Source organism: Neomonachus schauinslandi, chromosome X, assembly GCF_002201575.2.
Source record: "Neomonachus schauinslandi chromosome X, ASM220157v2, whole genome shotgun sequence".
Lineage (NCBI taxonomy): Eukaryota > Metazoa > Chordata > Mammalia > Carnivora > Phocidae > Neomonachus > Neomonachus schauinslandi.
Genome location: NC_058419.1, coordinates 98,512,945 through 98,535,991, shown reverse-complemented (window position 1 = coordinate 98,535,991; position 23,047 = coordinate 98,512,945). Strand labels below are relative to the sequence as shown.

At 35.7% G+C, this 23,047-nt stretch overlaps 1 protein-coding gene and 1 pseudogene across 1 annotated transcript in view; one reads left to right on the top strand and one right to left on the bottom strand.

The window, feature by feature from the left end:
• DMD (dystrophin) overlaps positions 1-23,047 on the bottom strand; it is a 2,077,064-nt gene that overhangs the window by 1,673,230 nt on the left and 380,787 nt on the right. The window contains exons 3-4 of the mRNA XM_021677947.1: positions 17,677-17,769; positions 15,739-15,816 (exon numbers count right to left, since the gene is read on the bottom strand). Of these exons, the coding sequence (XP_021533622.1) occupies positions 15,739-15,816; positions 17,677-17,769 (171 nt within the window). The remainder of the gene's footprint in view (positions 1-15,738; positions 15,817-17,676; positions 17,770-23,047) is intronic.
• LOC110570002 lies at positions 9,752-10,388 on the top strand (annotated as a pseudogene).

The window sequence follows — 23,047 nt, the reverse complement described above, 5'->3', positions numbered from 1 at the left end:
ATGGTCTTTTTGTTACTATCCTGCCTCATCGACAGTCTAGCCCATTTTGACTCTAAATTCTCATATGCTTGGTGTTTTTATAATGCCATATTTCCTACTATGTAGCTAGGAATGATGTTGTTTTTATAAAAAAAAATCATTACTAGCTACTCTTAAATAATCATGTGCACAATGGTTTCTTTTAAATATCTTTCTAACATGTGCTCTGGAGTTATATCTTTCAAGGATTCTCAGTCCAATTACTAAATAACTATGGAATGGAAAAACAAAAACTGAAATATGTTAAAATCTGTGTTAAATGGGGACACCTGGGTGGCTCAGTCGTTAAGCATCTGCCTTCAGCTCAGGTCATGATCCCAGGGTCCTGGGATCGAGTCCCACATCGGGCTCCCTGCTCAGCGGGGAGCCTGCTTCTCCCTCTTCCTACTGCTCCCCCTGCTTGTGCTCTCTCTCTTTCTCTGACAAATAAATAAAGTCTTTAAAAAAATAAAATAAATTAAAAAATAAAATCTGTGTTAAATGAATAATTATGTGTCTAGTAAGCAAAACAAAAAACATTTATATGACATATATGTTAATACATAGAACCAGTGTGTGTGAGTGTGTCTGTGTGTGTGTGTGCGCGCATGTATCAGTATTGTGACCAGCACTAGATAGCAGGAAATTCAATATTGAGGTCATGAAGGACACCCAAAGTTATGTTTTCCTGTTTTGCAGAATGAAGGCATCTGATACTAAATGAATGTGTGAAAATTGATATTGTGTGCGAAAATTAAATAGCATGCGTTGAATTTTTGCAGACACAAGTTCGCCTACACATGAAGATTGGCTTTATGAGTTCCTGCAAACAGGCCTAAGACTTTACTCATAAAGTAACATTGGATTCTAGCTCTGAGTTTTGCAGTGTTCTCTGTGCAAGATGCTTTATTCAAACTTAATTTTAGAGGATAGAAAATTCTCACCATTTGTCTTGCCATAATGGAACCTTCTTATGGCCCTAATAGAATATTTAAATGTGAACTCTTAGGAAAATATCCCTTGAATCAGGATGCACAAACTGCAAAAAAAGCACCAAGGAAACGTAATGAATTAGCTTTCAAAATACAGTAGCCTATTGTTACCATGTGAGGACACAAACTAGAAGGAATTCCTTTTTTGTGCCCACACTAATACTTAGACAAAAGCACCAGATTTTGTACAAAAATATCTATTTAGTAATTCTAAGGTTAGTATATAAGTATTTCACAAATCGAAACCACAATGAGATACCACCTCACACCAGTCAGAATGGCTAAAATTAACAAGTCAGGAAACAACAGATGTTGGTGAGGATGTGGAGAAAGAGGAACCCTCTTACGCTGCTGGTCAGAACGCAAACTGATGCAGCCACTCTGGAAAATGGTATGGAGTTTCCTCAAAAAGTTAAAAATAGAGCTACCTTACAACCCAGCAATTGCACTACTAGGTATTTACACAAAGGATACAAACATAGTGACCCGAAGGGGCACCTGCATCCCAGTGTTCATAGCAGCAATGTCCACAATAGCCTAACTGTGGAAAGAGCCCAGATGTCCGTTGACAGACAAATGGATAGAGAAGAGGTGATATATATATGTTGGAATATTACTCAGCCATCAAAAAAAAAAATGAAGTCTTACCATTTGCAACGATATGCATGGAATTAGAGGGTATTATGCTAAGCGAAATAAGTCAATCAGAGAAAGACAAATATCATATGATTTCATTCCTATGTGGAATTTAAGAAACAAAACAGAGGATCGTAGGGAAGGGAGGGAAAAATAAAATAAGATGAAATCAGAGAGGGAGACAAACCATAAGAGACTCTTAAGTATAGGAAACAAACTGAGGGTTGCTGGAGGGGAGGTCGGTGGGGGATGGGATAATTGGGTGATGGGCATCAAGGAGGGCACTTGATGGAATGAGTACTGGGTGTTATACACAACTGATGAATCACTCAATTCTACCTCTGAAACTAATAATACACTATACGTTAATTAATTGATTTTAAATAAAATAAAAATAAACAAGATACTTAGCGTCTGCAAAATATATATATAATTAGGGTGCTAACCACTGGGCTATGAGGAGCAATTCTCTTTCATTGTTTATTCAAGAGAGCAATGTTTGTTTTATCCCAGGTTTTATTTTATACCAGGTTCCTTTAGGGCATAGATGCAATCTAGCATTGTCAATAATATTTTCTTTTTTTTTTTTTTAAAGATTTTATTTATTTTGTGACAGAGAGAGACACAGCAGGAGAGGGAACAGAAGCTGGGGGAGTGGGAGACGGAGAAGCAGGCCTCCCGCGGAGCAGGAAGCCCGATGTGGGGCTCGATCCCAGGACCCTGGGATCATGACCTGAGCCGAAGGCAGACGCTTAACGACTGAGCCACCCAGGCGCACCGTCAATAATATTTTCTACAAGCCAAATTTATATATCCCATGGTGGTTATAGTAAAAGGATTTCTATATATTATATTGATATATTTAAGATTTAAAAATAGTGAAGAAAACCCTAAGTTTTAAAGCAAATCTGATATATGATGATTTAGTGAAAGGAGATTACTGACCTGGGCCAGTTTATATTATTTTTAATTAGCTTTAGAGAAAGAAGAATAGTACATCGAATGTGAAATGCTACACAGTGACTTTAGAATGAGGAACATTTGACATAAAAATAATCACGATAGCCAGGTCAAATAATGGAAATGGAAGTTCTTAGGGCAGAGCAGAAGGAAGAAAAAAGATGAATAACAGCAAGGGAATAATATTCCTACGACAAAATTCTAAAGAATTTTTTCAGGCTTTTTAAACTTTTGTGGGAGCAGGGAAATGGATAAACTTTCCCAGTTTTCGTTTGTGAATCATTTAAGCATTTGCAGTTCTAACTTGGAAGTTGTAGAGTTATATCTCATTCAACATGGGAACCATCCTGTATCATTCAGCCAAATGAAATGAGGTTAGGGTTCGGACATCCCTCACATGGGTTTCAAAGAATGTGGTTCTTTAAGACATTTCAGATTTCAAGATTTATCCTAATAAGTGACTTCAGTTCCTTGATATGCAGAATACAATCTGAGCATTTTTGGAATTAGGGATGGGGTAGGAGACAAAGGTAAGCCATCATTTTCCTCATCAGTCTAAGTATGTGAGTTTAACCAAAAAATGCTGCAAATTGAATCTTATGACTTCACAAAGAATGACAAGACTTCAAAAGGAACCATGGAATGTCATCCTTAAAAGTTTGGGTAGATTTCCTTAACCAGAATCTTAAACAGTGACTAACAGTTAAGAAACTATCATGCATTGGAATTTATTATATAAAGATCCTTCCTGATACTTCAACCTCATGCAGATACTTCTACCTTCTATTTATTTGTTTTTTATACCCATACATTTCTCTCAAATAAATTGCTTATAACTGAGAATTTCATTCCAACATTCTAGACAACTAGGATTTGCTTTTATAATGTGTGAGGCCCTTTTCATAAAACATCTGCCATTGTGTAGTCAAGCTAAAGAGACTTCTCCATATTCAAGAGAAATTCCTCAAGTATTTATGTAATCCTTCCAAATATAATGCATTTAAATGATCAAAAAATGCAGGAAAACCAAAGTAGTTTTGCTGTTTCTACAGCATGTGCTGTTATACTGTGTTTAAAATTTATGTAAAATTTTAAGACCTATAGACATAAATCATACTTATTTTTTTTCCCTTGAGAGATGCATATCTTTCATAATTCGATGACGAATAGTTCAGTATACACAACCTAAAGGGTGGGCTGCATTGGCTTTTGTGGATTTGGCTCTCCACTTAGCAGGTTGTCTTTATTTCCTCTCATATATCTATCTTCCAAAAAAGAATTTTTTTTAATTTTATACAAATAAAGAAGTTTATACTAGAAAACACCTTTTTTTATATTTTTTAATGGTATGAAAATTGGCAGAAACTTTTGAAGTGCAATTTTATTTATTTATTTTTCACTGATGCATTTTATGTTTTCTTTTTTTCTTTTTTCTTAAGTTCAATTAGCCACCATATAGTACATCATTAGTTTTTGATGTAGTGTTCAGTGATTCATTAGTTGCGTATAACACCCAGTGCTCAACACATCACATGCCCTCCTTAATACCCACCTTTTAAAAGCACATTTTGACCTAGAATGCATCCTAAGACTTAGTTCTAGGTCCAATGCTTGCTGTGAAGATACTATCCCTACTTTCAATGATTAAGCTTTACATACTTAGTCATTTGTTAAAATTTTTCACCGTCTACCATATGCCACATGTTAAATGGTAAAGAAGGAGACAGACTAAAAAATGGACTGTTCTATCAAATTGCCTAAGGACTAGTGAAATAAGTTCAAATTTCTCTGTATTTTGGATTTTTTTACGATTACAATCACTTGTCACAAGGTAGTTCTTTTTAATGGAACCGTGTTTTTACTTGCTTATACACTGCCTCTTTGGCAATAAAGATTTGAAGCAGCTAAGTTTTAAAAACTCCATAATGTTAAGAAAATAGAAACATTAAAGGGGTAAAAGAAAATTAAAACAAATATATCAGACCAGAGGTTTCAATGCAGGTAGTTTCATTGATCATAAAATGCAGGACTGAACTTTTTGGCAAAGTAGCTCCTATAGCTCAACTCAGCACAATTTCATATATGGAATATTATATACTAGAAGGCATCATTTGAGAAAATGAACTCTGTCCTCAGTAATAATTTCACAACATAGAATAAAAGATGTATATACTTTCAGTGTAATATTATTTAACTTTATTTTTTATAAATACTATATATATCTTACACCCAGAAATATAGAATATAGAATGCTACTTTACTGAAACCAGAACCCAATACAGCCATAGCTTTCTAACCTTGAGCCATGTATACTGATTTCAAGGGGAAAATTTGGCAATAGTAACCCCAAAAACTTTTAAGTTACGTGACTAACATTCACTATAATAGATGGCTACCTCAATTTTGAGTTTAATATGCAAGAAAAAATACTATATTACCTTGATGCAAGAAATGCACTGATCGGGGGGAGGATAACCAACTCACCTTATGAAATTATTTTAAATGAGAATTAGCTTCATTTCTAAGAGTAGTAATTTCCCATTGCATCTGAAAATGAATTTAAATATTACAGTATATGTTTGTATATAATTTCTATATTCCATAAAAGAATATTCTGAAATAAGTACAACCATTTCCTATTAGTACATTTCAGGGATGATGAAGTGGAACCTAAGTCATGGAATCATTTGGCAAAAATCCCAGAGTTAGTAAGTGACAGGGTTAAAAGGATATACTTCTTCTGGATCCTCAGAATGAACATATATAAGGTGCAGACATAGTAAAGTCCTATTGCATGGACTGAAAATTCAGTTTAAGAACTAATACTTGTCTAACATAAATTAACTTAAAATTTGGAATTTATATCTGAACACTGGATTTTATGAGTAATAAATGGAAGCAGTTTATATTCAGTCAAAGATATTATGTTCTGACATACTCCAAAATATGTATTATATGGCTATTTAAGTCTCTGAATACTTAAAGAACACATAAAATACTAGTTTTAAAGAACACTTTAGAACCCTCTTTATCTAAGATCATATGCCAGGAAGAGTGAATGCTATGTCATTTTTCAGATCAGTGACATTTGACAACCATTCAATCTAATTCAGCGACAATTTTCAATGATGTGATTAAGTGAATATTTGAACATAGCTGACGTTTGAAATTTCAACCTAGGCTTTTAAATACTCACTTTGGATTTGTGGTTTAAATGTATAAAAATGATCTTATTTGTTTTGTGCTACTTCACATTTGTACTACTTATACATTTGAAGCTACTTGGTAAAAATTTGCTGCTTTGTCATAGACAGTTGATGAGAGTGGTGTACAGAACATAAGTATGAGATCTACAACTGTGTCAGCTAATATTAAATCATATTAAATCAGCAAGTCCTGGTATACTATATACCCAGGATGTATTACAACACTACATTTCTTGTATGAATCTTTAAAATAATGATGGAGTGTATTCTATGACTTCAAAGAGGCATTGAGATTCATAAAATGTAAACATGGAAATCTTGGGGGCGCCTGGGTAGCTCAGTTGGTCAAGTGTCTGTCTCTTGGTTTGGGCTCAGGTCACAATCTCAGGGTCCTAGGATCAAGCCCCTGCTTGTCCCTCTCCCTCTGCTCCTTCCTGCTCTCTCTCTCTCTCTCTCTCTCTCTGTCTCTTTCTCTCTCAAATAAATAAATAATCTTAAAAAAAAAAACAACACATGGAAATCTTGGGATGAAAGAAGAGGAAACAAACTGGAATTTAGCCAATTAATGGAAGACAGGTACCATGATGTATCCAGAGGGCAGTTTAAAATACGATGGACAGTTAAATCTTCCTACCAGATTTTTAATGGCTAAATTCTTTTAACAGTGGAAAAAATCATTCATTATTCAATTTGACATAAAGTGATGAAAATGTCAAATCTTTGGTAGAGGAAACTCACTGACTGGAACTTATTTATATCTAAAGGGGAAAAAATCTACCAATAAACAAATTAAAATGACCCATCAAATGTTTCTTTTCATTTGAGAGACAATATGGTTAAAGACCTGCAGAACTGAATTCACAATGTCTGATGGAGACTGTCACAAACAAAACTGGAGAAGGGGAAAGGAATGGTAGAATGGCAATATGAGAGATGTTTCTGTTACCTGTGATTTGCTTTATCTAACTTCAACAAGTAGCAAGGAAATGCAAGCTGTGGCTATGTTTTATATCTTGAGCTGGTGTGAAGATAAGCTTAACCACTCCGTACAGTCAGCCTCTATTTCACAGGATTTTGTACTTTCTTTTGTTTGCTTTTTAAAACCACGGCCAACTTTATTACAAATTAGCTTTGCTCTCAGCAAATATTGTAATAAAGGTATCACTGCACTTGGAAGTACTTTATTCTCAATAAGTGGTTTTGAAAATAAATTATTGATAGCAGAAATAACTTCATGCTAAAACAGCCACTACAGAGAATGCAAATCAGAACATAAATGTGGTGTCTGAGCTCTACAGAGCTAAGCTGTGAGTGGCATTTGAGTGAGGATAGCAAATTAGACGTCAGGACAGAGAAAGGAAAGGAAACTGAGGCATGGAGGCAAATTGAGTTGCTAGTTGAGAACAAGGAAATGTGCTAAAATGGGTCATTTGTGGCAGAGGAATAGGCCAAAGTGGACAAGATCCTAAGAAGGAAGAGAAAACAAAATGGACTTGACCTAAGATTTTAAAACTCCCACAAAGTAGCCTTTCAAAAGGAAGCTTCTAATACCCCTTTAACAACAGGGAGGGTTAACTTTTTTCAAGTGATTTTAAAACTTAGGGGTGTGGATAGATTTGTAGAACTGTGATGGCCCTAATGATTTTCTATCAGCAATTTTCAATTTCTTAAGTTTGGACAAACTTACCTCTGGTGCCATTAGACTCAGAATCCTTTGTGAAAGATTGGTTTTGTTTAATTTTATGATTTCTTAATTTCTCTTGGCTATTGATTAAGGTGGTCTATATTCCATTATGTTAATTCTCATAATTTATTATTTTAAATAGAACATCATCTAATTTAATTGCTTTTTTATAACCAATATATATTTCTGTGTAGATTCCATTTTTGGTTTCTGTATCTCTTAAACTTGTGCTTAATATTTTCTTTCTGTGTTTAAATTGCATATATTTGCTTTCCCCCCTCCTTTTCCTGATTAAATTTATGAGATTAGTCTATTTTATTATTTTACTACAAAGAACTAGCTCTGAAATTTATCTAGTGTTTCTTCTTTCTGACTTATTTATTTCTTCATTTATCTTTTATTTTCTACTTTCCCTAGGGCATTTTTTTTCTTTCTGTAACATTTATGGTTGAAATCTTGAATTAATTTATTTTATCTTTTTTTTAATGAAAATAAAAGCAAAGACACAAATTGAACTTCTGAGTAAAACCTAGGCCATTTCTCATGGAATGCTTTTTCCTACACAAATGTGGATTTATACTCTTGATTCCTTATACAAAACATTTTAAATTAATCAAATTGAATTTTTAAAAGTATTATTAATTTCTAATATTACATTATTATTATCAGAGTATATACTTTACAAGCTCTTCTTTTTACGTACTTAACAATACTCTCACTGCATCCTAATATATTATCCGTATTTGTACATAGGGAAGGAATATTTTTTTATGTATTTATCTTCTCCTATGCCTTTGGTAAGTTTGTACAGCAGAGCAGAAATACGAAAGAACTCATAGTCTGTTTTCCTTTTCTGGCTCCGATGTTCCCCAGAAGCATGGGGAAGGGATATGATATTGGCTGGTTCCAAAATTAGCCAGAAACCATCTCTGCTCCCTGTCAGCAAATAGAGGTGGTATGCTTTCAAAAGTGAATGGCTTCCTGATACATGCAGCGTGGTTGGACCCTAGCCAACATTAAGACTCTCGGTATAGATAATCTCAAGTCCCCATCTGACCAGAAAATAGAGATATTTGGAATGCTGGTTATTCTCTGCCCCCTCCCCAGTTCTTCACCCCTTCTGTGTATTAGATGACTCATCTAGTATAAAATGACTTTATCACCTAGGATCTCTCACCTTCTGGCTTCCAGTTGAGCTTAAGCAATGAATGGTGTTGACAGGATATTGGAAGATTGGATAGAGAGACCAAGGTATCGATCTTCCAACTCCCCCAGCAGGCCAAGATTTGAGAGTAACTTCATTCTTTAGATACGTATGTCATGGTTGCTGGCCAGTGGCCCCTCTCACAAGGTCAGAGCTTTCATTGGTTGAAGGTAACAGCTCTCTCCCTTTCATCTCTTTAGGTTTAGGAATAAAGGCTATTAACTCATGCTAGTCCCTGCATGCTTCACCATTCATTGTTAGTTCCTTTAACTCTCCTCACATTTCTGTATCTATTCCCTTCATTACAGTCTCTTCAGCTTTGTCTTTGCAGGCTTTCTGTTTCATAGCGGAACTGTTAATAAGACACTTGGCTTCACAAGAAGACTTGCACTTCGGTGGTGAATCTATCAGTGGATACTTCAGTGGACTGAAGATGAATGGCTTTTCCCCGGCCTATGAAAGGCACCACATAGGTCTACTGATCTCTGGCCATTCCTAGGGATTGGGAAGAACATTCCTAATAATGACAAAGAATTTTCCGAATGCCTGTTTGAGAGTTCAGATTTGGATTTAGCAAATTTAAATTAAATTATAAACTATTGCTTTTCCTGCAAATCCAACTTTATGGGGCAGGAGGTTTGTACATAATGTACACATATTTTGTAGAATCATCTGTGCTTTGGACTATCAATGGGAGGAAAATCGTTATTAAATCTACAGTTTATGCTATCCGTATTCTCGCTCTCTCTCTCTCTCCCTCTCTCTCTCTCTCTATATATATATATTTTTGCTGCTAAATGTGTTCAAATATGACAATGGCGAATTAAACACTGAATAAAAATATACTTCTGATCCTGGGTTCCAGTCCACTGCCATCACCCACGAGGAACCAGCTCCAGCTCCCTGAGCTGCCTGGAGCCGCATGCGAGGGGCCAGGGGACTTGGGACTTGGGAGAGCCCCAGGAGGCACAGGCCTGCGCTGGCCCCGCAGCACTCTGCAGGGCTACAAAAGGAAGGGGAACCTGTCCAGAATCCCTGCAGGACAGGCAACCTCAACATGGAAACATTCTGCAATGAAAATGAAGGAATGCCTGAGAACCAAGGAAAGAGGGAATACAAAGAATGGCCACGGGATGCGGCAAAAACAGAAGTAGCCTGTACTCTGGGAAATAAGGAAAAGTCAGAAAATGAGAGAAAGAGAGATCACAAGGGAAAGGCAGAAAAATGAGGAAATTGTAAAGGACAAGGAAAAGCCAGGGAGTGTGGCAAAGCCAAAAGAGGGAAAGCCAGAGAGTGAGGGAAAGCCAGAGTGCAAGGCAAAGCCAAAAGAAGAAAACCCAGAGAGTGAAGAATGAAGGAAAGCAAAAAGGAGAAGGAAAGCCAGCCAGTGAACCAAAGGCTGCAGGAAAGCGCCCAGCTGGGGATGGTGTACCCAGGAAGGCCAGAAGACAAACCAACAAGGGGCTGGCTCTGTGCCTCAAGGAATATGAGGCCATAGCTATATGCATGTGAGGGGTGAGGAGATAAGAGAATTCGATGAGGGATGGCCAGGGTGGAGGATGAGGTGAAGAAAACCAGACAGAAATGGGGAGATTTACAGGATCCCTTCCACCCAAGGGGCCCAAGGGAACTCAGGGGGTGGCTGCAGGGTCCCACAAAGGGGCTTCACAGACATTCCTTTTGTGTAATGCCCCTGGCAGGCATTTGCCAGGCCGTGCTTTAACTTTATGCTAATAATTCGCTTTAGCTGCCTCTCTTGTTATCAGCAGCCTTTCGACCCAACTAGAACACTCTATCAGTAGGGGATTTTCACCCATGGGCATTGCAAAGACATTCTAATTTTTGGAAAAATAAAGCAGCTTATAATGTCAAAAAATATATTTCCATTAAATTTTCTTTGTGGTTTTAGTAGAATTTCTATTACGCAGTAAGTTGTATTATGTTTGATTTTATTTTTTTAAAGATGTATTTATTTATTTTTATTTTTTTATTTTTTTATTATGTTATGTTAGTCACCATACAGTACATCATTAGTTTTTGATGTAGTGTTTTATTTTGGAGAGAGGGAGAGAGAGCGGAGGAGAGGGGCATAGGGAGAGGGGGAGAGAGTCTTTTATTTATTTATTTATTTATTTATTTATTTATTTATTTATTTATTTATTTATTTGACAGAGAGAGACACAGCGAGAGAGGAACACAAGCAGGGGAAGTGAGGGGAAGAGAGTCTTAAGGAGACTCTGCGCTGAGCGCAGAGCCCAACAAAGGGCTTGATCTCACCACCCTGAGATCATGACCTGAGCCCAGGACCTGAGCTGAAACCAAGAGTCAGACGTTTAACAGACTGTGCCACCCAGGTGCCCCTGTATTTTGTTTTAATTACTGATTATAACTTTCCTGGGTAAAAATGGTACTCTCTTAAATACTTGTAAGTTTCTCTTTGTTATTATTTATTAACTTTTTCTCTAATTTTAAAAGAACATGTTTTATTAGCAGTTCAATTTATAGTAGCGCCTTTATTTTTAGTCACTGCCATCTCCTTCAGCACAAAGTTCAAAGCCTAACCATGTCTTCCCACGTTTGCCCCCCTCCCACACCCACTCTGCTACCTCTCTGATCCCCTGCTCTCCTGTGTTTTCTCCACACTCAGTCCTGTCCACCTAGTGAGTCCTATTTGCAAATGTTTGTTTGTTTTTTTCTCTTCAAGGTCCTTCTATCCCTCTACTTGGGCCATTTTCCTATAGAGAATCCCATGGCTCACTCCCTCTCTCCCTTCCAGGCTTTAGCTATATCACAGCTTAACTGAGAGGTCTTCCCACACCTCCTATTCTGTTTATCTCTTATTCGTTCACTTACCTATCACTACATTCTAAATGTTTAATGTCCCCTGGTATGTGACTGTAAACTCTATGACATAAAGGGTTGTGTCTGTTCTGATAAATGACCATAGTGCTCCTACCACCTAGAACACAACTGAACACATAGGAGACACTCAGGAAATAATGTGCTGAATGTAAATATACTAACATTATTGTTTAAGGTATGATTTATCAAACTCTCCAATTGATGCCTTCTACAGTGGATTCTAATTTGAGAATCTGTGACTTTTAAAAGGAAATTTGAAATAGTCTCATCTACTATTTTATTTAATATGCAGTTTTATGGATATCCTGCCCCAGGCTCACTTATCCATCTAATGTAGACTACCTAAGCCCATCTTTAGGGGAAAAAAATCCTGCTCTTGAACATTCTCTTTGATTTAATTGTGTGTTTACTCTTCATGGTAATAATCAGAGACTAATAAACACGGTTCCTTGTAATCGTTTCCATTTCTTTTGTACTTTGTTCTGTTACAAAATAATGGAGAAGTATAAAATGATAATAAATTTACCTTTGAACATTTATATTCTGTGTCTTTTAGCCTGGGGCTACTTCAAGTAAAGGTTATTTCACTCTTGGTCTGGGTTTCCACTTGAAAATTTTTTACTTGAGATTCTGTCCTTTCATACAGAGACCTCAGTTTTACGCCATTCCCTATTAAGTCCCTTGCTCAGATGGGAGCAGGGTGGAAATCTGCTCTTGAAGGGCTCCTTCTCAAATTGAAGCCCTCATTTTGGGGTCTTTGCCTGCTGAAACAATGGGAGGTACTCAAGGTTTCCCATTTTCAGAAAGAAATACGACCATCTGAGGAAAGATCTATAATATACATTAATCATATTCTAATTTTGTGTACTCACTTCTCACATTTCATTAAACAATTTCAGGAGAAAATACAGGGTATATTGTCAGATTGATACACAGGCCATTGTTTGGCATTTGGGAGGTTGTAAGGTTAGGTTTACTTTACCTTTATAGGTTCCTCTGTTTCTTAAACCTTTTTAAAAATAAGTATTGAGGTATAACATGAGTGTAGACCTTGAAAAATTTTCTGAGCAAATGCTCCTATGTAACAAGCACCAGGTCAAAATACGCAATATTTTCGACACCTGAGAAGATTCACTTGTGCATTTTACTGCTTCACTCCTTCCAAAATGTAACCACTCTTCTGACTTTTAAACCCATGGAGCAATTTCGCCTGTTTTTTGAAATTTAATTAAAAGAAATCACAGTAGGTATACTCTTGTGTCTCACTTCTTTTGCTCAAACCTCTTTCAGGAGATTGATCCATCCCATGTATTGTATATAGCTATCATTTGTTTATTTTCATTGCTTTATAATATGCTATCACGTGAATATACTACAGTCATTTCCAGTTTAGGCTACTACAAATTAAGCTGCTATGAACATTTTCTCTCTCTCTCTCTCTCTCTCCACATACACATATACACACACAACACACACACACATACATGCACAGAAATGGTAGTTATATGCCTCAGAACAAAACTGTTGGGTTATAAGAATTATGCAGTTTTGCATTTAGTATATAATACCAAACTATTTTCAATGGTTGTCTGAATTACATTTCCACCAATAGGAGTTCAGGTTATTCCAAATTCTCACCCTCAGCATTATTAGCCCTTCTAATTTCAGCCATTTTTATGAATTTGTATTAGTATCTCATTGCATTTTTAGCTTGAATTTCCCTAATTACTGCTAAGGTTGAACACTTTTTTATATTATTCTTCAATTTTTGAACAGCCTCTTTTGTGAAGTTCCTGTTCAAATTTTCTGCCCATTTTTTCTATTGGATTTTTTTGCTCATTCTGCAAAACCTAAAATTTTTAAAAATAAATAAACTATAGAGGAAAATCATAGGACAAATCTGGAATGTTCAATAGTATAAAGGTATTAATTCTCCCCAAACTGATCTATAAATTTAACTCACTGTTGATCACATTCCAAACAGGATTTATTTGGAAATTTAAAAAATGATGGTAAAATAAAGAGAGAAATACAATGGGTCAGTATAACCAAGAAAACACTGAACAAGAAAAAAGTGGGGGAACCTAGCTCACCAGATACCAGGATGTATTATAAAACTGCAGTAATCCACAGGGCATGGTATTTGTGCATATATAAACAAAGAGAAAATGGAAGTGAATTGAAGTCCAAAAACAGAACATTTGTATTGAGACATTTTTATGACATACCTAGTATTAGAGAGCAATGAGTAAGTAACATTCTTTTTAATAAATAGTGTTGTGACAATTAGATTCCAAATGGAAAAAAAGAACCTGAATCTTAACCCATTCCTCATGTCAAACTCAATAATCAATTCCTGGTGAAATATAGATCTAAATTCAAATGGTAGAACAAAGAAGTCTATATAGATGACAACAAAATATAATATCCTAATGGTTTTGGGCAGGCAAATGTTTCTTAAAAAGGACACAAAATTATAAAAGTGAACATTTATAAAAATGAACTGTACCAGAATGAAGAATTTGGTTTATCATTGAGTAAAATGTAATCCAGAGGCAGAAAATACCTTTGCAATGCATAAAACGAAGGATTCATATCCAGAACATATGAACAACTCATAATTTTGATGAAGTTCATTTTTCTCTTTTTGAATCATGCCTTTGGTTTCACATCTAAGAAATATTTGGTTATCTCAAAGTCACAGGGATTTTCTTCTATGGTTTCTCTGTTTTATTGCCAGAATTTCTTTCAGTCTTATATTGAAAACTGTGAAATTAATAATTATAACATATACAGGAAACCCAAAAATTCATAATCAATAACCAGTATGTGAAAAAAACCCTCTTACCAAACAAAATCTATGGCTACATTAATCTACTATTTTAGAGGAGATCCAACAACCTATTGCTTAACATGGTATTTTCTTGGTGGGAAGAGATCAACTACATCAAATCGACTGAAACCAATAATTCTTTGAATTCTCTGCTGTCTTCCTGGCTTTCATATTTTGTAATGGAATATGGGGAACTGAAAAAGATTTTTCTTCATGTAAATTCTAATATCTCTAAACAATATTCTTAACTTATGTGATATTGATCTTTCAAAAGGATCTATCAGACTAATATTGAGGCAAACATTTTATAGACCATCTTATTCGGTCTGCAATTTGAAATTCTGCCTGAAAATTTGAAAATATACAGTTAATCACTTCAGAAATAATAAAAATGTATAATGTTTCTATAAAGCAATTTTCATAGATTAAATATGACAATAACGCTAAATTCATAAAATCAACCAAATGCTGCACAGCCTTCACTATCATTTCCCATGTGATGCCTTCTCTGTACCAGATGAGCTGAACAACATTTGGGGGAGGACACATCATGACTCATTCATCACTGATGATGGTTATTGTAAGAGTATGCAAGCAATTTATTTGAATTTATCCTTGAAAGAGAGATGTAATGTAATTAGGGAGGTACTAAGTGCCTGGTAAATGTATTGGTCGATTAGAAAGATTGTAGGAAGTTGGTGAGAAATCTCAAAGTCACTCTAATGAGACCAGAACTCCTTTCATCTACATACTTATTTAGGTATAATTGTTGACTTTCTAATACCATACATATACTTTCATCTTGTTCAACTAAATCAAACCTAGCAATAGGAAACAAATTTGCAGTTCTGTGAGTTGAAATAGCGATTGTTCTGTGTAACTTTCATACTTGGATGTGGTGTCTAATAAATGTGGCCTTAATTCAAACAAACTTTATCATCATCATGTCTGAACAAACTTGATACATAAAAAAAATAAGATTCAGCCAACTAAAATCCATTTGTTGTACAGAACACTTCTCTAGGAAACTGAGGGTCACCACCGGACTTAATCTGTCTCCCAAATGTAACTGCATCAAGTAAAATCTGCAAACAACACAGAGTGCCCTATCAGGTCTGACTCATGCCCTTCCCTGCCCTCTGTGACTGCATACATTTGCTTCCTGAATCATGTGATTAGCCACCAGCAGATCCACATGAAACAGAACACATACTCTTAAAGATCACTACTTTGATTTACAAGAGAACTTAAGAAGCTTTCCCTGCTTTGGGGGCCAAAGCCCTCACTCAAACATTAGGCATGCTGTCTCATGGTATCCAGATTCTGTCCAGGTCTCCACTTACATTATTTTTCTGCAGGACACGCAGTGCCTTGTTGACATTGTTCAGGGCGTGAACTCTTGTGGATCCTTTTTCTTTTGGCTGAAAGTAAATTGAAACAATGTTTACTGCCCAGCAGAGAGACAATCTACTAGAAATGAAACCATTTATACATTTCACTTCAAAGTTTGACTATCTTAAATGAACTTAGGCTGTGAGGCATTAATATAATACACTTAAGGGCTTTGGGTTAATTGTCCTTGTCATAGAACTTTCTTAGCATGAATCAACCCCTCCTCAAGAAAAACGATAGCATTTTCTTTTCCTCAATAAAAGCTATTTTGGTTACCATCTCTTCATTCCACAGCCCATTTGGGGATTTCTGCATGACCAGGAAAGAGAAACAACATTGCATAAGGACTTCTTGGTAAGGGAGATAAGTGAGGTAATTTCCACACATTTAAGGAAGGTATAAAAGAGACTTGAGCCTAGAAAACTTATATAACGCCAAATAGGGCTAAGGGAAAACTTTTCTGTCAACATTACCTTAACTGCTTTCATCACTGAAGCTCAAAACCTCAAGAATCTTTGGTTTTCTAACCCTCACTCTCAATCCCCAAAATCCTATCTCATCCTACAATTTCTAAACTGACATTTGTACAGTGCATGACAATATGCAGATTAACTCATTTATCTAGTTGTGGAATTTTAGAAACTCTACCATTATGATGCCTGCCATATTGACTTCTAAAAAGAGATCTACATCTCAAGAATTTTTTTTAAAGACTTTATTTATTTATTTGACAGAGAGAGACACAGCGAGAGAGGGAACACAAGCAGAGGGAGAGGGAGAAGCAGGCTTCCCACCGAGAAGGGAGCCCGATGTGGGGCTCGATCCCAGGACCCTGGGATCATGACCTGAGCCAAAGGCAGATGCTTAACGACCGAGCCACCCAGGTGCCCCTGCATCTCAAGAAATTTTTAAGGGCACAATAAAGTACAGATGGTCCCCGACATGATAGTTTGATTCAGGATTTTTTGACTTTATAATGGTGCAAAAGTGATATGCATTCAGCAAAAACCATACTTCACATTTTGAATTTGGATCTTTTCCCAGGCTAACAATATCCAGTATCCTACTCTGATAATGCTGGGCAGGGTCAGTGAGCCACAGCTACAAGTCAGCCATGTGATCATGAGAGTAAATGACCAATACACTTAACAACCATTCTGTTTTTCACTTTCAGTATACCATTCAATACATTATATGAGATAGTCAACACTTTGTTATAACATAGGCTTCGTGTGAGATGATTTTACCCAACTATAGGCTAATGTAAGCATTCTGAGCATGTTTAAGGCAGGCTAGGCTAAACTATGAAGTTCAGTAGATTACGTGTATTGAATGCATTTTCAACTTAGGATATTTTCAATCTGTGATGGATTTATAGGGATGTAACCCTATGGTAAGTCAAGGAAGATCTGTATTATTAACTATAGAAACAATGTTGTACAGCAAATCTCTGGAACTTATTCATTGTGCATAACTGAAACTTTATACCTGTTGACCGGCACTCCCCACTTTCCATATTTCAAGTTAAGTGTTCTTGTCATAATAAAAAATGAAATTAAACTTAAAAGATCATGATGACTAAAAGCCTTATAAAACATTCAATAACAAAGATACCAAACATTACAAACAAATAATATCTATTAATTAGCATAAATTACATGACTGAAAAATTTCACCTTCTAGTTCTGTGTATGATAGAATATGCCAAAATAAAAATAAGATTACAAGATTGTTTTATTCAGGAATAGGTCCTGTATTGTTAGTTAAATGAGTAATTATTAAATTAGTGAATTTTACTAAATCTAGAACAACTATACTGAGTTAGTTTCTGGTTTCTTAGTAAATTATCCTAAGGTTAATGTGAACTTTCTTATAAATAAGTCACGTACCAGTTTTTGCCCTGTCAGGCCTTCCAGAAGGTCTAGGAGGCGTCTCCCATCCTGTAGGTCACTGAAGAGGTTCTCTATGTGCTGCTTCCCAAACTGAAATATGAAATATACCCAATCAAACAAAGCACTCTTCCAGTGATCCATTTCCATGACTATGCCTTTTAAAATTTAAAGTTATGTTTAAGAATATTTAATGTATCTAATTCTTCATCTGCCAAGGATGAAGGATGAAAAGAGAACCTCCAAGTAAAAAACAAAAAACAATATATCATCATTAGGTCAAATCTATTTAAAATTTTTTTAATAACATGAGTTAGATATCTGTAGCCTAATTGGTCTAATTAACTCAACTTTTTGAATGCTGACTCTATGAAGGAGAGAGAAGTACACATACAAAGAAACAAAGTCCACATACAATTTGTCCTGGGTAGGTGCTTACAATTTAACTGTTTCATGTACTTGGCTCTATAACATAATCATAGAAGACCCACCATCCTGCACCCCTAGAGCATGCTTTCTCTGAATATACAGTTTGAATACTGCCTCAAAATGATCCATTTTCATATTGCTTGGCTCAGATGTTAGAAAGATCTGATTTTAATTGAGTTGAAATACACCTGTGACATATTTGTGTCTATTTTTCTCAGTTCTTTACTTGGGAATTGTACTCAGAAAGAATAATAACCACTCATAGCATCTCGTATTTTGGTAGCAACTACTCATGAGAAACACTTCACTAAATGAGTGGATCTTATCTTTGTAATATAGCTGTGGGTTAGTATTCATATACTCATCTTACAGATGAGAAAAAGAAGTTGAACATGCGGCTCTTTGTCATGAAACTAGAAGATGGTGAAGCCCAAATGCTGTCCCAGAACTGTCTAACACTGATGGGGGGGCTGGTTTTTCCTAGCTTATCATGCTGCTTCCAGAGCTTTTTCCTCCTTCCATCTGATTATCTTTCAGATATTTTATTTCTTCTGTCATGCCCCCAAATATTTTCTTTTTCTGGTTGAAAGCCTACAATCCCTTCATATAAAATCATTCACAACTCTTTCATCACCCAGGTTCTCTGGAAAGTCCTCATTTATCAGTGACAGATGTTTATTGAGCACCAATAAACCTGAGCTAGGTGCTGGAGCATACACTAGTAAATCACACAGACATGCCCCCAGCCCTTGTGGGTCTTTGAGTCCAGCATGGAAAGCAAATATTCCCAAAAGGCAATACTACACAGAAGCAGTAACAGGGACCCAGGAGCATATAACTTTGGGAACTCCCATAGTATGGGGACCAGGAAAGACTGTCCCCAAAATGTCAGATGATGGGACTAACATTAGTTTTCAGGTGCTTGGGTTAGTCTCATGCATTCCTCGATCACATGAAAACTTTGCATTTCAGCCAGGTCAAGAAAAATAAAGAAGAGCCTTGGTTACCAGGCAAAGGGCATCCCTGAAGCTTCCAAGATTAAAGACAGGATTCAGGCTCTCCCTACAACCACATAGCCATGTCCATAACAAGTCCTGTCAATGCCTAGGTGTTTCACCTAATGAAACCCAGACCCCTGCAAAAAGGCCACCAGTCCTTTGAAAATCAAGCCACATATATGCTTTGACAAAGATAACTACAAGTTATTCTTCTGAAATTCTACTCTAATAGCTCTGCTTAAAAGTTCTAGGGGAAAAAGAAGACAACACAAAATACGAATATGTAAAAACACTTCACTACACATTATGTACAGTAAACCTCAAAACAACATGCCATTTTTTTATGAAATTTTAAGGAAAGCTTTCTACTAATAAGAAAATGAATGCATGCTTTATAATTCTCTCAAGAACCTCATATATAACATGGAATCACTTGGCATTTGGAGGGTTGATATTAAGGCTTTACTTTCAAATTGGATGAAAGTCTACAATGCCTTAAAAATGCTGTTCTCTTTTGTTTTGTTTTGTTTCATCCAGGAGCAAAATTTTACAGATGTATTTGAGAAGCAAGTGGCTTCTAAATTTATTGACAAAAAGAATATTACACACTGAAATGTGTCAAGTTTTGAAGAAAATATAGTTAGCTGACAGAGATACTTGTTCTTGTTAAAAATATATATCTGGATGGATAGATACATACACACATACTTACATACATACATAACAAAGTCTGTCAAACCAGGAAGGATGTGGGTAGCAAAATGTTCATTCAAGAAGAGCAGGGGTAGAGAAAGAAATGAGTATTGGGGCACAGAGTAAAGCATGAACCTCAAGGCCATAGGGATCATCTAGCATCCAGGACACAAGGACTATAAAGCTTATGCTTTGGGGCAAGAAGTCTAGACAGTGGTCAACAAGGGAAACAGGATCTTGCTTTGATCCAAACTCATATACACAAGCCAACATATTTTATAATTCTTTCTTTTAAAATGGAATCAAACAAAACGGAGAGAGAGTGAAGGACTGTAGGCTAATCAGAGTCCTCCAGGCGCATCTAGTTGGGACACTTAGAAAGCAAGGAGGGAACAGAGAAAAAGTTCCTGTTATCATACATGACTCTCATAACTCATAAAATCAGATACAATTTCTATTTGTATATTCACATTCTCTAATAGTGTGCTTCTCAGAATGTTCCATCAAAGCATCCTTCTAGCAGATGAGATTGAATGAATTTACCACAGGTCTGGCAGTATAAATTAGGCAGTGACAGCAGTTCAAAATGTCTATGAACACATAGGTTTTATTTTTTTTGGTAATTTTTAAAAATTAATATAGAGTGTATTGTTAGTTTCAGAGGTAGAGTTCAGTGATTCATCAGTCTTATATAACACCCAGTGCTCATTACACCATGATCCCTCCTTAATGCCCATTACCCAGTTACTCCATCCCCCTACCCTCTTCCCCTCCTGCAACCCACAGTTTATGCATATGTTTTATGTTACGAATTCATGGAAATGTTGCCTTCGTCTCTTAATGAATGTTTGTTTTAAAAGCATTTTCAAGCCCTCATGAGTGAAATTTCCCCTCCTAGGTCCAATTAAAGTCATGCTCAATGAAATGTACACTATTTAGCCTATAACTTCATGGATGTTCAGGTGCTGTCTTATTCTTCCTGTGGTATGGAGACCCCAGGGAAAGCAAAACATCTCATTTCTCTTGGATGGTTTTCATTTCTTTCCTAGATTCAAATCCTCATTCCATAACATTATAGCTATGATATAAGAAAAGTAGCACACCTTTGAGAGGCAGAAATAGCTGACTTTTATTTTATTTTACTGGGTATTATTTAAATTTAAATTCAATTAACATATAATATATATATACAAATATATATATATTTGTATATACATATATTATTTGTTTCAGGGGTACAGGTCTGTGATTCATCAGTCTTATATAATACCCAGGGCTCATTACAACACATACCCTGACTTTTAAACTGGAGTCTTTTATTCACTAGCTGCACTGTCTGAGGCAGGTGACTTAACCTTTCCAAGGCACAATATACTCTAGTAAAATGGGGATTGAAATAATACCACTTCAGAGCACTCCTCTGAGGTTTAAATGAAACAGTGTAGGTGTGCTGACAGACTGGCAAATAGTAGGCTCTCAATAAATATAGGATTTTTTTTTATTCTATTACTCTTTGACTTCTCTTTCTCTGGCCAAATTCTAGATATAAATACAATTATGGTACATTACTGAATCTACTAGAAAGTGCAGAGCTCACATACAGTGTGTTCTGTTTTTTCTTAGTTTGGTATCCCTGTAAGAGCGAAAGTCAAAGGGGGAAGATGTCATTCCATATTCAATTACTCACATACTGGTAAACGTGATGGCAGTCAGAGGCTTCAAGCCCTTTCTCTTTTTTCTTATTCTTTGGGTTACTTTCCATTAAGTCCTCTTTTGCTTACGCCACTTTTCATCTTCTACACGTACCATGCTTTTTTATTGCAAGTGACATTTATGTCATGAAAACAGTAATATTTTTTTTTAATTCCTTATCTTTAGTGGCTTTCTTTTCAAGTATATGAAAATTATTTTGGGAAACACACAAAACATTAAGCCCTTTTTGGGCCACATGACCCTGTAGCTCTCCATCTCCAGTCCCTTTCATGACTAATATTTTCTTTAAAAAGTGAACTTTTGATATTACTCAGCAGTTTACTGCCTTCACTTACATATAGTCTTCTTCCTTGCTAACTTAAATAACAAGATGAAAGGACCATAAAATGAGATAATGATGCTTCCTGATCATTGTCCATATGATATAAAGAAATACAGAACTATAGACAAGGTTCAAAAGAAAAAAAAATCAGATAGGTTGATTGGTAAGTGGGGGAAACAAAGTGAAAAAAATTCAAAGTGAGAATAAATTAAAAGGGACAGAAATGCATTTGTGAAAATATTTAAATAACTTCTGACTCTTCAGAGTTGTATCAGTCTCTTAACCTGAAAATACACAGGGATCAATACAATATTCCAATAAGGGGTAAAGAGCACAGGAATTATTTAGCATGACCTTCTGGTTATAGAAAGGTCAGCCTCTGGACAATTCTGTTGCTCAGAAAGTCAAGACACTTCTCTGATTACAAATCTTTAGATACTAGAAACACCAAGAAGCACTGGAAATACCAAAAATAATTCAAAACATATTGGTGGATGCTGCTGACCAGCTCCCAGAAAATCATTGCAACACTTTATAGTATAAATTGGCAGTTTTCATAGATGACTGTTTTATTAAGTATGGATTATAAAAATTATTTTATAAGAGAATTTTATCGAGGTATAATATACATATAGGAAAGTACACATATCTTAAGAGTTAGCTCAAATAGTTTTTTACAAACTGAACACATTCATATTATCACCACCTAGATGGAGAAATAAAATATGACCAGCATCCTAGGAGCTTCCTCACACCCCTTCTGTGTATTAGCCCCTTCAATAATGATCACTATATTAACTTTTAGGACCAGAGATTAATTTTGCATTGAAAGGAGTCTCTTAAAAACAGAAAAATAATGTTGGTTTAGCGTTTCATTTTAAGAAACTATTGATTGAAAGACATCAGGGTAAGGCAGAGGGAATTTGGAAAGGAAAAAAAAAATTGCACTGATGAAATTTGTTTTACAAAGCACAGGGAAGGTGTAATGCGGTGAATAAAAATGTTTACTCTATACCCAGAATGCCTTGGTTCAAATTCCAGTTCTGCCACATTCCAGTTGTGTGATATCGAGCAAATAACTTGATCTTTCTGTGTCTTACCTTTTTCATCTACAAAATGAGGAAACACTATTACCTAAATTGTGGTAATGCTGTGAAGATTTCAATGCACTTAGAACAGTGCTTTGTTTATAAGATACACTCTATTACTGTTAGCT